Source organism: Gasterosteus aculeatus, chromosome X (assembly GCF_964276395.1).
Source record: "Gasterosteus aculeatus chromosome X, fGasAcu3.hap1.1, whole genome shotgun sequence".
NCBI lineage: Eukaryota > Metazoa > Chordata > Actinopteri > Perciformes > Gasterosteidae > Gasterosteus > Gasterosteus aculeatus.
The window spans coordinates 4,252,987-4,270,089 of NC_135698.1; the positions used below are offsets into that span (position 1 = coordinate 4,252,987).

Consider the following 17,103-nt stretch of genomic DNA (forward strand, 5'->3'; position numbering starts at 1 on the left):
CAGGGCATCCGCTTTGATGTTGCGGGAACCGGGACGATAGGTCAGGGAGAAATTGAACCGACTGAGGAAACCGGCCCAACGAGCCTGTCGCCCATTGAGACGCCTGGCCGCCCGGATGAATGTCAGGTTCTTGTGGTCTGTCCAAATGGTAAATGGCTGCTCTGCCCCCTCCAGCCAATGGCGCCACTCCCCCAGAGCAGCTACTACTGCCAGCAACTCCCGATTACCGATGTCGTAGTTCATCTCCGCGGGAAGAAAACGCCGGGAGAAGAACGCGCAGGGGTGCACCTTCTGATCTCCCACCGCCCGTTGGGAAAGGACTGCCCCCAGCCCGGTGTCCGAGGCGTCCACCTCAACAATGAACTGTCGCTTTGGGTCGGGATGGAGCAGCACTGGGGCGCATGTGAACCTCCTCTTGAGTGACCGAAAAGCGGCGTCGGCGGCCGGGGACCAGATGAACGGCTGGGAAGAGGAGGTCAGCCTGGTGAGGGGTTCTGCCACGACGCTGTAGTTCCGTATGAACCTTCTGTAGAAGTTAGCAAATCCCAGAAAGCTCTGCAACTTCTTTCGCGACGTAGGGCTCGGCCAGTCTACCACCGCCTGGATCTTGCGGGGGTCGGCCCGCGTCTGCCCTCTCTCCACAATGAAACCCAAGTAGTCGACAGAGGCGGAGTGGAAACGGCACTTCTCAGCCTTGACAAAGAGTCTGTTCTGGAGGAGACGCTTGAGCACCCGACGAACGTGCTGGACATGCTCCTCGAGAGTCCTGGAGAACACCAGGATGTCATCGAGGTACACAACCACGAACTCATCCAGCATGTCGCGGAGCACGTCGTTCATGAGCGCCTGAAAAACCCCCGGGGCGTTGGTAAGGCCGAATGGCATTACGCGGTATTCGTAATGACCTCGGGGTGTCTTGAAGGCGGTCTTCCACTCGTCCCCCTCTCTGATCCGGACCAGGTGGTAGGCGCTCCGGAGATCCAGCTTGGAAAAGATGGCAGCCTGGGTCAGGGGCTCGAGGGTGGAGCTCATGAGGGGGATAGGGAGGGGTCCCCGGGGAACTCGCTCCCGCCTTCTCTCATTAAGGCGTCCATCGATGCGGATGGCGAGACTGACGAGGTCGTCGAGGGAGGCGGGCTCCTCCCGTGTAGCTAGCTGGTCCTTCACTGCCTCGCAGAGTCCCCTTCGGAAGGCAACCCGAAGGGCTGGGTCGTTCCACCCGCTTTCTGCAGCGGCCAGTCTAAAATCCACTGAGTAGTCCGCCACCGAGCCGCTGCCTTGTTGGATGCTGGCCAACCGGGCGCCGGGGTCCTTACCCCTTACTGGATGGTGGAACATCTTGCGGAGCTCGGCCACGAACTCCCTGTAGGAGTGACGGAAACTGGCACCCATGGACCAGGAAGCGGCAGCCCACTGGGCGGCCCGGCCGGTAAGCAGGTTCGTCACATATGAAACTCGGGCAGCGTCGGAGGTGTAGCGGCTGGGTTGGTGAGTAAACACCAACTCACACTGCATTATGAAGGTGGCACAAGTCTCGAAGTCACCCCCGAACGGGTGTGGGCTGGAAAGGCAGGGTTCCCAGGGTAACGAGGCAGGTTCCGCAGGGCTACTTGGGAGGGGATCCCCCGGGGGCGGGCTCACTGCCCTCACCGGCGGAGGCTGGTTCGGCGGCTGGGTGGTGAGAGCCGCCGTCAATGCCCGTAGCTGTATTAGAATCTCGGCTTGCTGGGCCGCCGACGCCACCTGATGCTGAGTCAGGCTCTCCACCGAAGCTTGAAGGGGCTGGACCTGGACCTGGAGGTTACGCACGGCAATGGCGGCCGCCTCCAGCTGGTGAGTATGATTGTCCGTCAGCTGAAGCTGTCTATCCAGGGCAGCTTCTAAACTGCCACGGTCTGTGTCGGCTGGGGTCATCATGGTGAGTTCGTACTGTTATGGATTGTCTCTGACCCCAAGTGCACGACACCAGACACAGCTTAGGTTTAGCCGGAAAACGGCGTAGTTTATTTCACAAAATAACCAAATACGAGAAACAAACCAAAAAAAAGGCAACTCCAAAAACTTCTCTAGTCCGTGGGCGCTCTTAGTCCAATCAAAAAATGAAAACTCACACGATACTCACAGGGAAAACAAAAACTCTGCGTAGGGAATTCCGGAAGGGTTTCCAAGAGGAGCACAGGGGAAGAACAATCAACCCTCTCTGGGGAAACACAGAGCACGAACTCACAGCGAGCCACTGGCAGATCTGCTTCTTAACCTCCCTGTGGGATGAGCTGACGAGCTGCAGCTGTGGCGATGAGCAGAGCGGCGTCAGGTGTGCGACTCTCTGGCTGGTCGAGCCCTAACAGAACCCAGATTATCTCTCATCTTTTTTCCAACATATAACAGCATAACCCACCCAAGCGTTAATAGGCAAACCTTCAGGTCAGGCACACAAAAAGCTGCTTCACTGTTTGCTACTTAGACTCTCTCCAAATATGTCGACCCTTACAGTTCAAAGTCGTCGCGCGCTACAAGTCAACGGCATAAACCTTTACTTTTCATTTCAGTTGAACGCCTTCGATTCAAAGTTGTGCTTCGTTTCAGGTGTCGATGTCGGCAAAAAGAGAAGCAGGGGACGCGTTAATAAAACTGCGTATTTACAGATGGCATCAACATATTGGGCCAAAAGGAAATGCCTTCTTGACTTGAATATGCATTTAAATAACGCATTATTCTCTTTTGTTGGTACTCATAGTTTGGTTTACTTGACTCGTTTTTGAAGTGCTGTGATTTTTGTGATCAGTGTGGACAGAAAGGAAACTGCAGATTATGCAAATGGGACTAAAATTGCTTAAGAATCAACCCCCCCCGTCTGTCCCCTGTCCACTGCTACCTCCCCGACTGTCCTCTTACCCTCCCCCTCTTAAACGTCCCTCTCAGCCGCCCCGGTCCCCTGGCTAAACCAATTCCTGCCCAGATTACAGTAATAAAATCACAGTAAGGCCGGGGATTAAGGTTTAGCCCTCTAAACACTGATAGCAGAGGTGAGGGAGGGAGGTGGGAGGAGAGAGAGAGAGAGAGAAGGAAACGGGGTGAGAGAGGACGGAAGTAACGATGGGCAGTTACTGTGACTTCCTGACCACAACGGAGGGATAAGGATTTAATCCTTCTGTTGTCCTCGGGTCAAAATGATCCGCCACTATGTTTAAAAAAAAAAAAAAAAAAATCCCCTAAATGATATTTTTTTTAACTTGAAACATTTCCTAAATTGGCCCCAAGAGTAGAAAAAGTGAAATGTTTCTTTTATTCACATTTCCATGTAAACTGTACAAAAAAAGGTACAAAGGTGGTCTTCCCCATGAGGCAAATAGAGTTGAAATCAAGGTCACATTGATATTTACACACCACAGAATGTTACAATGTTTTAGTTGTGTCTCAGATCAATCATAGCAGAAGTAACCAAGACATATCAGGTGGTCTTCTGTTGTGCCTCTGATCAGTCTCAGATGAATTAATAGTAAACGTGAACAAGACAGTAACGGACGTAAACAACACAAGATAGGTGGCGTTCTCGCAGAATGCAGAGCTCTTTTTCTGTGGATTTCCAGAGGTTATAAAAGCGCTGCAGGTGACAGGACCCCGAATTCTCTCTGTGCTGAAGCCATGAGTGTGCGTTAGAACGTTGAAGAGGCTCTAGAGCTGATTTTTGTACAGCAAGACAACTCTGATTCAGAAGAAGATGTATCAGAAGAATAAGATGGGGAAGAATACAATCCAGAGCATGATGAATCATCTTCAGAAGCAGAAAACCCTGAAGCTGAAAGACTTCTTTCAAAAAATGGCAAAATAACATGGTCGTCAGCAGCATATGATCAACACGGCAGGCATGCCGAACAAAACGTCTATACAAATAAAGTGAAGAGGGAAAACTCAGGTAGTCACACAGTTTGTGATGAATGACAAGTTGTTTCTTCAAGCAAGATGAAAATTTGGTGTTTAAAATTCAAGCTGCTTATATGGGCACGGGGTGTATACAGGAAATGAGGACAACAGGAGGGTTAAAAAGGTTAGCAAGACGAGCGTCTGCACACACAACGCCAGGACATCTTCTGTACAGAGTGAAGGTGAGCTGACGAGACGTAATGTATCCATTACATTGTTCATTCTGACCACATGACATCCATTGTAGTCTGTCCAGAGTGGGATCCCTCCTCTGATGTTCTCACTGAGGTTTCTTCCCTTTTTTCCCCCATGGAAGGGTTTACATTTTTTTTGGGGGGGGGGGGGGTTCAGTTTCGGGACAGCGGATGTTTCATGTGTACAGAAATCTGAGACAGTTTGTAATTTGCGATTTGGGGCTATACAAAATAAAATGAATTGAAATGAGTTTCATATTTAACTCATTTAACTTACGTGTTTCACAATGTTGAACGGAAGGCTCCTTTCCTCATGTAAGCAAAGTGCAATGTCGAGGGAAACGCGTTCCGGTCGTTAGACATATCACAAATGTATCCCTTTTCATAGTGCACAGAATTCCCCGTAGGGAGGTGGGTCAAACAAATACAGGACAATCAGCCAGGAGACCGCGGTTTGTTTCCTCTATTAAACCAATTGTCTAACATTTAAGACAAAAACATTTACTTTTTCAAAACTAGACCAGCGACTAAAGCTTACTGGGAGGAACTTTTAACTTGTTATGAAAACCAGTGGTGGCTGACCCAGCTCAACTTCAGCACCCCTCCCTGGGCTGAAAAAGAAATAGTCAATATACAAATTGTCGATATTTGTGTTTAATATGGAACGCAACCAGTAACATTTGTTAAAACAGGAAAATGAAGAAATGGCCCAATTGCTGATTAAAGAGTAAATGTGTGACATACAATTCGGCCAATCAGCGCACAGCCGAAGCTTCCAGGCCGGCACGCTTTTTAAAACAATGGGGACATGAAACTGCCGCCTATATATTTTGCAATATTATACAGAATAATGTAGTGTACCGAATTGGGTGTGAGGGTGTCAAAAATAAAAGGATGCTGTGAAGAAGTGTTTTGTTTTCTATAATGCTGCGATTGTACCTGTTTAACTGTCTCTCTCATTCAGTTGCAAAACGTAGTTTGCCACAGTAGCCTTTCCTCCTGATGTCGCAAAAGAAACGGCAGGGTGAAGGACTCATCGACAGCAGAAAATGAAATGTACAGTTGCAGTTAAAGATCCTTTTATGAATACTTGTGAAATCAAAGTTTAGGATTTACAGCAGCGTGTGTGTGTTCCTCAGGCTCCAATGGTTGCATTCATCTGTGTGAATTATGGCAGCTGAAAGGGTAGAATTGAAAAAAAAAAAAAGATCAGATCATGTTGCTAAACGTTAGTTCAAATGTTTCTTTCCATTTAACCAGTCGAGTATAATGCGCTGTTATCCTCGGAATAGAACCCCGTAGGATCACAATGACTGAAACAACAAGCAAAAAAAAATGTGTAAGAAATCTTATCAAAGATGTCCCAGCAGCCAGAGGGGCTGCAGTTCTACACACTTAATCAATACCCAGCCTGACTGAGTTAAGACAAGCTGGAAACATCCTCCACATCCAAGATTTCTCTCGACTAACGACTGACGTATCTCTGACGATTGCGCGCTACGCGCACCCGCCCCCAGTCAGAAACGCACCCCAAAAACGCTCCCCTCTTTAGTTATTTATAAAATCTTTTCTTGTCCCAGAGTTAAAATAAAAAAAGGGTAAGGAGGGAAAAGGGGACGGGGGGGGTGAAGAAGGAGGGAGAGAGAACGAGAGGGAGGGAGGCAGCCTCATTCGCATCCATCTCTCCCTCTCTTCTATTATTCATCAGCCTCCTCTCATCCCTCGCTCAAACTGCTGATGGGAGGGTAAAATAGGTCAGGGGGATAGGGTGGTGCGCGCAACAGTGACTGATGTCTTCCCCTGCAACGCGTCGTCCCCCCCCTTCCCAGCATTCCCTGTCTCCCTTTTCCTCCCCTGCTGCCGCCCTCTCATCTTCACCCGCTCGCTCCATCTCCTCAGCTCACCTGGCTCTCTCTTCCTGGTCCTCCCCCCTTTTTTTTGTGACGGAGGAGTAAAACGCAGACAAGCGGCACGCGAGGGGCTCGTCAAACCAGCGTATCGACACTACAAACCAGCTGTCTCGTAAGGAACTTGACTACTTGGCTGGAAAGATGGAAAAAAGGAGTCAGGGACAGAAATACAGCGTCATGGTTTCATTCTAGCTTCACTGCTTTGGGCTTCTTTTTCTGTGCTTTATTATTATTATTATTAAAGTAAAATGGCATCTTACCTGTTAATTAGTGTGTTTCTAACACACGTGGGTTGGCTTGAATTACCCGATAGATAAATGTGTGGATATTTTGGATTATTTTCAAACATTTTGGGGGAATTTAGCATTGATGAAAACCCGGTTTTCAGTTACATCTTCACTTTGAAAAAACAATTGTTGAAGTTGTCCTGAAACTGAAAAGATCATGTTTATTATAAATGGTGTAATAGTGTTGTCTTCAAGAGAAACGTGGGAACAAAGTTCATCCTCGTGGAACCTTGAAGCTGCACTAATCAATTTTATCACACAAACAACGAACTAATGAATAATTTTTTTTTAAACGTGCGGTTCGTCAATTGCGGCCAAAGTTAGCGACTGACTGGTTGACACACAAACTGAACCAAAAGACGGGTGAACACTGGAAACCCGAGTGGAAATGAGTTTTAATGTGGCTCTGGATCTGCATGGTATGTGAAGAGCGAGTTGTCCACGTTATGTTTACAGCCAGTTGTGAAGTCGAAGTGATCACGGTCCCCAGATGATTCATTGTACTCACGTTGATCATCACAGGGTATCATCATCAGGTGGGAATCGCCCCCCCCGGCACGTGCGTCAGCAAACCTGATGACGTTAGCGTCAACCGTCCACTGGTAAGAACTAAAAGTTAGCGTGCTACGCATTAGCTTATTTGCATCGTCACTGTGATTGTGTTAGCATGGTGTATTAGCATTTAGTAAAACTGATTTCAGCAAATTTACTGACGTGGGCAATTAAAAAAAATGTACATTTACATGCAACGTCTGCGGATATTTGAGGAGAGCACAGAACTTTAAAAAGGACGTCCGACGGCGAGGTGAAGCAGTGAAATATTCCTCCTACTACAGCGCACACTTCGATGAGACGGCCCACCGCAGAGCGAGCTTTGCTCGTGTGCTGGTCCTCCTTTTAGGGGGGAGGAACGACTACTGGAGGTTAAATCCCGACTGTGGATAAGTACCTGATAAAATACAACGTTAGGAGTTTCTTTGTTCGATATGAGTGAAAACGGTGATGCTCATCAAAACCATAGGCTTCCTTCCACAAAAAAAAAAAACACACAAAATAAACAGTCCATATTTTCAAATGTAATTTTCTCAGCCATTTTTAACATGACGAAAAGCTCAATTTGCATTACTTAATATCTGCAGCACAGTCCAAAGAACATGTTTGGAAAATGTCTAATACAAACACAGCCATCAGGCTTTATGAAAACGCGCACGCGCACGCACGCACGCACACGCACGCACACGCACACACACACACACACACACACACACACACACACACACACACACACACACACGGCTGTAGTGGAGGGTAAACGCACGTAAACACCTCTAAGTGGCGTTTACGCACCTCAAAGTTCCCTGCGCCTTGTATTCTTCCGTTGGAATAATCCGAAATAAAGTTGGTGTAATTTTAAAACAGCTAAGACTACGTTTCCTATTGTTGAACATATAAACGGCCTAGTCTGAATCATTTTCATCTGCGCTGTATTACGGTCTGTGAGCATCCAATCAGTGCCGTGCGGCTGCAGCAGCGACGCCAATCAGGATCCAGGAGGTGTGTAAACACATACACGCTGTGGATTAGCCTGCCTGCCTACCTGTTCGGAATGTGTAATATTCGTGTGCGTGCACTGACATTTAATTGTCTAAGTACGACACGTACCAGTGAGTTTCTTTTAGTCGGCGCTGTATGCGTCCATCTTTATTAGTGCATATTTACTTCTGCACATAAACGCGCACCTTGATGACCTCATCACAACATGACAGACATTTGAACCGGAAGTATCCAAGATACTACAGAATGGATTACCGTCGGTAATTAGCAATGGATATCAGGCGATATTTGAAGAGACCATCGAGTGCTCCCACTCCCACAGATGCCCGCAAAAGGCCTCAAGTACAAAGTAAGAATGAAGATCAATTCACGTTTTTAAACGTCGTTTTGGTTCGCACAACATCGCATTAAGACAGGAACAAACGCTATTAATAACTTTCGAATAGATGATGCAGGTAGTAACAAGCCAGCCTTCCCGGTCCCATCTAAATAGGCCTAATAAAATGAGTAATTATCCTCACGCATATTGCTGCTGCTTCATAAAGCTGTTGCTTCACTGAATAGGCCTATATGCTTAATCAATGATTTGAAGTCATGAAAGGTGTAGAGTAGCCTGTAAGCGAAATACACTGTAAACATAGATTATTTGAAAACAAGTCAGGTCTCAATGTGAAAAAAAAACATGCTGTAGGCTATTTATGATGACATAGGTAGTACATGAGTGTTCCTTTAACTTATGTTGTCAGTGTAATTGACAGGCTGCTTAACTGGTGTTCTCATCCCCACAACTCTGAAATTCAACATATTTTTTCAGGCAGTAATAGGACAGACAATGATTCAGAGAGCACAGGGAGAGGAGAAACACCAGGTCGAATAGAGAGAGGAGAACGGCTGATGAGAGAACGAAATCATGACAGTGGAGAACCAAAGAGTGGAGAAGAGGAAAGGGAGGAAATGAAAGAAGACCAACATAGAATGAAGAAACAGAGAAAGGGGAGACAGAGAAAGATGAAATAGAGGGGGGAGATAAAGGAACAGGTAGTAAGAGAGGAGTAAGAGAAAAAACAGGGGCAGGAGAGATGGGGAGTGGAGAATCTGAATTAGAATCTGAAGTAGAGGGAGATACAGAGGAAGAAGAATCTGAGACTGAAGACACAGTGAGAGGAGAAAATAGAGAGCAGATGCCACCCACATATCTGGACAGAAAACATAATGCAATATAGCCAGGACAGCCTTACAGAGTCGCGACGCTTTGTGTCGCGTTGCATCGCATCGCGTTGCATCGTGTCAAGGTCAGTATGATCACAAAATTCAGAGTTTACCCACCTCTAATTTTACCACTACAGCACTGCATGCGACTATTGGTCTTCAAAGACGACTTTGGCCATGGCGAGGGCGACCTTGGCCACCTTTTTGTCCTTAGCGTCGGCGCCCATGTTGGCTCGTGCCAGTCCTATCCAGTACTGCTCTGTGCGGGTCTGGTAATCCGTCACCGACTCTCCCTCCTGCACCGCGGGGTGATCCTCTTCATCTGGAAACACACACACACACACACACACACACTTAAATATGCTGGGAACATTTAAAAGGAAATCAGGGTCCATTTTTACTTACAGCTGGTTTCCCTCCAAAACATTTTTAAAAAGAAGCCAAACTGCTCCAAAATCCCTAATTAAGCCATAAAGGTCAGTTTCCTCTCGACACTACAAGTGCTGGCGTTTGCACTGATGATAAAGCTCACAGGAATATAACCCCTTAGTAAGGAATACTTCACCCAAAAATAACCATTTGTTTATATATTATATTAGACTATTGTTTTTGTTATTGTTTGTTTTGTTATTGTTTATATAATAGTCCCCCCCCCACGGACGCCACATATTTTGGATAAACTGCACTGAAATGTTGTAATGACACATGACAGGATTATTTCTACAAACTTTGGTCATCACAGCTTTTCATCTAGTCACCCAGTGCTTGTGTTTACAAATGTCAGCCAACATGATGACATCAGCATTAGCCATCAACTGCTCATAAAGTTAGCATGCTAACATAATAAACTCTGATGGGTTTACGTTACACGTTGAACATCGGCATTGTGGTGTTGACACCGCGATGTTACCATTTTGTATTAGCATTTAGCTTGATTTAATATTTGAAATATGTTAATAACAGCCAATATACTTAAGACAAAAGATGTTTTATATTGCAAACTACATCTAGTATCTAGTCACCATTTTGTAAAGCAGAGCTTATTTCATGCTTCGGTGAGGTTGGTTTATCTTCCATAAAAATTATGTAATTCAATTATACTTATCACGTGTTAATATCAAGCATCCTGTACTAGTTATGAAGAGCGTGACGCGATTATAGGAAAGGGGAAAATAATCCCTTGCCTTCCTCATCCTCGCCGTCCTCTCCAGACTCCTCCTCCTCCTCCCCTTCTGCTCCTTTTGCCTCTTCCTCCTCCTCATCTTCCTCTGACTCAGACTCCTCCAGCCACTCCTGTGTCTCTGTGGATCACATAAAAAAACAAAAGTGTAAATGAATGCTCAAAGTTCCTCCAGCTCGTCATATTCCAACAAGCTCCTTTAGGGCGATCGAAATGCACAACACATTTGATATAATCGTTTGTTCATATCTTGTGTGTGTATTATTTCACTCATGTGTGACTTTGACCGGTCTCTTTTTGCACTCACTTGGGTCCATTTCCACCAGAACCTCCCACTGGTCCATCTTGTTGAGGTCCAGCGAGTAGAAGTCGTTCAGGGTGAACTGGCGGTCGCCGATCTCGAACATCCCTCCGTAAAGGAAGAGCTTGCCTTGGCGCACCGTTGCCATGGCGCTGCCCCTGGCGCACGGCTCCACCAGGGGGGCCGAGGCTGCACCTGAAGAAATATTTAAATAAAAAAGAAAGCGGATTGTCCAACCCATCTTCATCTTCTCTCATCTTTAATGCGTTTAGTGTGCGAGTGTAATCTTGCCATCGTCGTCCTCCTCCTCCTCCTCATCCTCCTCTTCTTCCTCATCCTCCTGAGCTCCAGGGATCACTTCCTTGATGGTCATCACTGTGCCGTCCTCAGTGACAATCTCCTTGATGACTTCAGTGGGTCCTTGTGGTGCCCCCCCCTCCTCCTCCTCCTCCTGCCTTTGCTCTGCTCCCTCCCCCTCTGCTCCACCCTTCTTCCCCCTTCTCCGTTTCTTCTTCTCCGACTTGTTTCCCTGGAAACGAAAAGGATAAATAAGTCGAAGCGTCGACCCCCTGCAGTTCACTGGGGGGCCCCTCGGAGGGGGGATGGTTCCAACCAGAAGTGAACATTAGGATCAAAACGATTAGTCCACCACGGACAAATGGTTGCGTATGGAAGTCATTTTGCACTGGAAACTTTAAACGTGTGGCTTCATCAGGACTTTCAGCTCGTGGCCTTCATCATGATAAGGTTTAGACATTCATCGTTAAAGTTTGGCTGCTGTTAGGACCTCTTCAGACGTTTTCCTTATGAAGCCAAAACCCCAAACTCCGCTTCAACGAGATTAAGTGTAAGTGGTCCGCGGGGGGGGGGGCGAGGGGGGTCTTACCCTGAGGAGGCCGGGAAACCAGCGGTTCTTCAGTGCGTCGTACAGGTAGAGGTCGTTGTAGAAGTCGCCCTCCAACGTCTCCTCGTCTTCCTCGTCACAAACTCCCCCGAACAGCACCGCTCGGCCAGCCGGGCCCGCCGCCATGGAGAAACTGGAGCGGGGAGGGGGCTTGTTGCCAGAGGGGCTTACCCTGGACCACGACCACTTCTCTGCAGGACGGGGGAATGGGTTGGGTGGGGTTCAGGGGGGGGTGGGATCAGTCACAACAAGCGATAACCAACAAGCACGGAAGCTGAACGGGTTCTGTCGTTTCGGCCCGTGTGTACCTTGGCCCTCTTTACCCTCCCGCTTGAGAAGGAACATGTCGGAGTGGATGGTGCCCTTGTCCACGTCCTTCTTGACTCGCTAAATGAAACACACACAATCAGGCCACCGTGTCACAGAGCGCAACGCATTATCAGCACGGGAAGAAGTGCACGCACGCACGCGCGCGCACACGCACACGCGCACGCACACGCGCACACACACACACACACACACACACACACACACACCACTTTGGAGTATCCCCCGTAGATGATGACTCCCATGCCGTCAGGCGTGGAGGTCATCTGAGAGGCGGAGCGCGGGGAGGGGGCGGAGCCTGATGGAGCAAGGCGTGACCAGGAGAAGGTGTCCAGGGAGAAGGAGTAGACGTCATTGTAGTAGATGAAATCCCTGGAGGGCGGAGGGGGCGGAGTTAGATCAAACCACATCTTGAATACATTTAAAGGTGACGGATTATGATAAAATAGCAAAATAGTGCATCCACACTTTCAAACATCAATTAGGTTTTAATTCTTAAATATATTGAGTAAATTGAAATTGGAAAAAATAGTTGTATATCTGAAATTTTAATCAAACTCTAAATGAATAAAATACTCTTTGGCTTTGTGAACATAAATGCACTTAAATAAATATCCAACATGGCAGAAGCTGGCGGAACATTTCATCCCTTAACAGACACGGCGGCCATTCGGTTTCAGCTTGTTAGTTATGCGCAAGAAAGAAGCAACAACACCACAACGCCAGAGCTGTGGGCAAAACGTCGATAACATAAAAACTATTGAGCTCATTTCCAGATATTGTATAATAAGTCAATATAGTAATTAAGTTCACCAGCGAGTCGCTAACTTTGTCCGTCTGTTGTGATGAAACTGAACCATCCGGTTGCATAAGAGCCAAACGATGAGCTAAAAGACAGCAAAACGCTGTTTGAGTTCCAAATCTATGAATAGTTTCAAATAAAGTTACGTTTTCGTTCTACGACTGGTAGTCACGTGAAAGTCGATTTTTTTAAATCATCAATTCATATATATATATATATATATATATATATATATATATATATATATATGGAGTATATGTATAACGTATCACATTCGATCAAAGATGTTATTGGTCCACCCTCCACTCCATCACAGACACACTGGGATCGTTTATCATTCCGTCCACCTTGTGTTCTCATGGAAACCTCCGAACACCAGCAGCTGCTTCTTGCTGAGGACCATGCGATGGCCGCTGCGACCCGGTGGACCACCGGGCGCCCTGCGGAGCAACAAAAAAGGGTAAAACCTGAAATCCCTTCAAAACACAGTGTGCACTTATGTGTACTTGTTAGTTAAAAATACTTTAAAATATTGATTTGACACACATTACGTGAAAAAGAAGTCATTAAGATGAAAGGTATTACTTCAGTAACCTGTAAAACGTTCCCTCTACCAATAATCACCCCCATCGTGACACCTTCCGTTCACCCCATCGTCTCTTTGAATCACTCACTTGATGTTCTCCCATGTGTGCGTGGCCAGGTGCAGCACCCAGAGGTCTTTGTAGTGGTAGAACTGCTCCCCGTTTGGAGAGGCAAACTCACCCCCGAACACCCAGAGCTGACCCCCACCCTGGGGAACTACCACCGCCTGAGGGGGGAAGGCAGAGAGGATCCGAGTTGGGGGGACGGGGTGAGGGGTCGTGTAAACAAAGCGAGATTCAAAAGGTTGGATGACAGACTGAATTAGTGATGAAGTGGCTGACGAGTTTCCCCTACAGCCGTCTGCCCCCTTGTGGTATAAACGGAGAACCACAGTGGAGCATGAGGAGCCCACCAACCAGTCACCTGGCCCGTTTACATGGAAGTAACTAAAAATGTTGCTGATAATCAAATAAGACACATTAAGCGGAGATGTTACAGGGGCTGAGGGTCGGGATCCTCGTACCTGGTGGGAGCAGCGGGGCGGAGGAGGGTTGGGGATGTCCGATTTAACCCAGCTGTTCTTCTTGATGTTGTAGAAAAACAGATCGTTGTACAGGTACGTCTGCAAGGAACAAGGCCGCATTGTCTTGACTTTTTTTCCTTTTTGGGATAAATAAACCAAACTGTGTGCATCAAAGCGCATGAGCTTCATAAGCAGTTTGCACAATGTGGACGACGGTGAGGCTGTGTTGAATAACAAAGCACAAGTTGATCAACTGTTAGTAAAAGCCGCTAAGTTGGGTCATCAAATTTTATTTTCCCATACCTTCCTTCCATTGAAGAATTCTCCTCCGAACAGGATGAGCTCCTCTTTCTCGGGATGGGCAGAGAGAGTAGCGCTCAATCTGCCAAAACACAGAAAGACATCAGACACGCTACACCTGACCGGCTTCAAATGGAACAAACCACAGGGTTTTATGACAGCCGCTGTTTTTATTTGTATTATATTTTCGCCTCTAAACTAAAGACATTCATCTGCTGATTTGGTCTGGAACAAATGAACAAAGAAAATAAACCTTGGTCTGCGAGTCAATCACTGGGCTCGGATCCATTTTCCTTCTAGATGATGAATATTATATCTGCTTAATATCAGCGTTTTATCATTATAACCCCACGGCAATCATCGAAAACAGACCTGCAGCCATGAAGACATTCTCTCAAAGCTAAACTATATTGGGCGGAGCGAGAGCCTCGCAAAGGTCTTTCTACAGCTTCTCGTCAGTTAGCACACCTCCTATTATTGTTTCTTTTGGTTGCGATCGACACAGTTTTAATGGTTAGAATCTATCAATTTCATTAACTGAATTCCATCCGCAAGGAGAGCAACAGAGGAGAGATCCATCGATCGGGACTGACAATAAATGTCTGGTGGATTAAGCCAATGTGGAAATATACTTGACTACAATCAAGACTGTAAGTGGTGCTGTCTGTCACCTCGGCGATGGAGGAGGACATGTCGTCTCTACAACTTGGGTCTTGGTTGCATCCAGATTCTGAAACTCAGCAATCAGAGCCTCCAAATCCTCCTGGAGACAGAGGAGGAGGGATGGAAAGCGATGAAAACATAATGAGGCATTGGGAGATCCGATGCTGCTGGTGCTCAAAAACAACAGTTGTTATTACCTGACACTAATGTGGACAGTAGTTAGCATGGGGGGGGGGGGGGGGGGGGAACTACTGTTAACTACGGCTAACTTCACTATATATCAACGGTAATTTGCACAAAGATAGAAGATAGTATAGCGGCGATGTTGTGTCGCATTAATAGACCAAATATTAATTTGGGGTTAATAGTTAAGCCCATGTTAACGTTCACGTCTACCTACCTCCTCTCGTTTGGACCTCTTTGAAACTTTTTTCTCCATCTTGGCCGCTGTCTTCTCCGCCCCCTTCACCTTCTTCTCCTTCTTGCCCTTTTTGCCCATGACGGCACCGACAGTCGTTAACTTTAACCGGCGGGGGGGGATTTGTGTCTCTTGTTTCTCGGTGTCACATGGACCATCCAAACAAACGCGCACGCCAAATGCCGACGAGTTTCCGCCCTCGAGGGCGACCGACTTCCTGCCGCAGCCCCGCTGTGGCCTCCGCGCGGAGGAGCCGCAGCGCCCCCCGGCGGCGGGAGGGCGCGCGTGGCCAGAGGAAGAAACGCTCGAAAGGACACTTTTAAATGCTTTTAAGAGTTTGAAACTGACGTGAGTGACCTCTGGGATCCTCGTCAAGAGAGAACAACGCAACGACGAGTCTATTGCGCTCCTCCGGTAGTAAAGACGTGTTCAAGACCCCGCTGTGGTGCCCATAAAATAAAGACAATGCAATGACCGTGATTTCCTTTTAAATGCCCTTGATGTGATCCGTACAGAATGTTTTTGTACACATTCATTTGAGGCTTTCAGTGAGATTAAGGCAGATGGGGGCCCCAGGCCAAGAAGTTGCATCGGTCACAATTGACCCGAATTACGTCGATGCCACACAAACAGCCTGAGATCCTTTTGGGGCTTCGGCCAGTTTCACCTTGTAAAGCTGTTACACCTTCGGCTTTAACCAGCCCAATGAGGATGGGGACGACAATAATGGCTGCCGGCAGCATTCACACACTCAGCGTGACCTCTGTCCGCATGTTTGAATACACGTGTTCTTTTGTCTTCAGTGTGTGTGGAATTTCACAGAGAGAAACCACAAGTGCTATAATGAGCAGGGAAGTGTCTTGACACCTTGATACGGCATTTGTTTTTTTATTAAAAGCCCTGCGGGCAGGCCATGCGGCCCCTCCGCAGCAGTGCTCTCGCCTCTTACCTGAAACATTAAGAAAAATGTAATTCACGGCTAAAATGAGGTGCTTTGGTAGTGAAAGTCAGATAATCTATTTTTCCAAAAGATGGATTCAAACCATCCATCCATCCATCCATCTTACAAACCACTTATCCTGCACACAGGGTCGCGGGGGGGGCAGGAGTCAATCCCAGCCAACTTCGGGGTACACCCTGGATTGGTCGCCAGCCATACAACCATTCACACTCACATCCACACACCTACGGGCAATTTAGACCTGATCCCCAGAGCATGTCTTTGGACTGTGGGAGGAAGCCGGAGAACCCGGAGAGAACCCACGCAGACACGGGGAGAACATGCAGACTCCACTGGGCGGAGTCGAACCCAGGGCCTTCTGTCTGTGAGGCGGCAGTGCTAACCACCACTCAAACCATGATGCTGTTTATTATGAAGAGAAGAGGATTAATGTGTTATGCTTTCACCCTTCCAAATCTTGACAGTTTATTTAAAATTACAGCTTTACAATATCAGGAAGACGTCAGGGTACATTGTGTTAATCTCCTCTGATGAGAGGCTCGGAGATATTTTAGTGCCTGACACTCAAATAGATAAAATCCAATTAAAGCGATGCCTCAAATATTGGTAGTGATATCTGTAGGGGGGCTTTCTTGTTATATAAATATTGCCAACTACAGAATTTAATTTACCAGCCAAATGATTGCTTTGCTTTATATTGCTTTCATCACATCTGTGTCTTATCTATGTAATCCGCTCCTTTGAAGGCCCTCTCTGGTTGAATGGAGGTCTTATCCTTCATAGCGGTTCACTGTGATTAAAGGCGGCATATTGTGATATTCATTTTTCTTCCCAGCGTCTATAATCACTCACAAGATACACAAAACCCATCAACTGACTACACACACCAGCAGCCCATAGAGTATATGCCCACAACTCACTCCTGACTGCTAACCTTTGGAGCTTTTCTAATGCGCTTCAGGGTGCATCTGTGGATGTGTGTCCATGTGTGAGTTTGTGTGTCTGTATCTGTGTGTGTGTGTGTGTGTGTGTGTGCATTCATTTTATCTACGTTGAGGTAT

At 47.0% G+C, this 17,103-nt stretch overlaps 1 protein-coding gene across 3 annotated transcripts; it reads right to left on the bottom strand.

The window, feature by feature from the left end:
* Positions 1-3,266: 3,266 nt before the first annotated feature.
* klhdc4 (kelch domain containing 4) lies at positions 3,267-15,348 on the bottom strand. 3 transcript variants are annotated; one of them, XM_040163470.2, is made up of 14 exons: positions 15,064-15,348; positions 14,672-14,763; positions 14,004-14,082; positions 13,701-13,799; positions 13,267-13,403; positions 12,940-13,032; positions 12,000-12,162; positions 11,772-11,850; positions 11,446-11,654; positions 10,851-11,088; positions 10,566-10,754; positions 10,263-10,379; positions 9,196-9,400; positions 3,267-5,295 (listed from the first exon to the last, which is right to left on the bottom strand). In XM_040163470.2, exons 1-13 carry the CDS (start codon positions 15,160-15,162, stop codon positions 9,228-9,230), a joined length of 1,767 nt encoding a protein of 588 aa, XP_040019404.2. In that variant the 5' UTR covers positions 15,163-15,348; the 3' UTR covers positions 3,267-5,295; positions 9,196-9,227. The 3 variants fall into 3 exon arrangements, with proteins under 3 accessions (XP_040019404.2, XP_040019403.2, XP_040019405.2); XM_040163469.2 differs by lacking the exon at positions 3,267-5,295 and having other exon boundaries at positions 7,985-9,400; XM_040163471.2 differs by lacking the exon at positions 3,267-5,295 and having other exon boundaries at positions 7,985-9,400; positions 10,278-10,379; positions 15,064-15,282.
* Between the last annotated feature and the right edge of the window lie 1,755 nt (positions 15,349-17,103).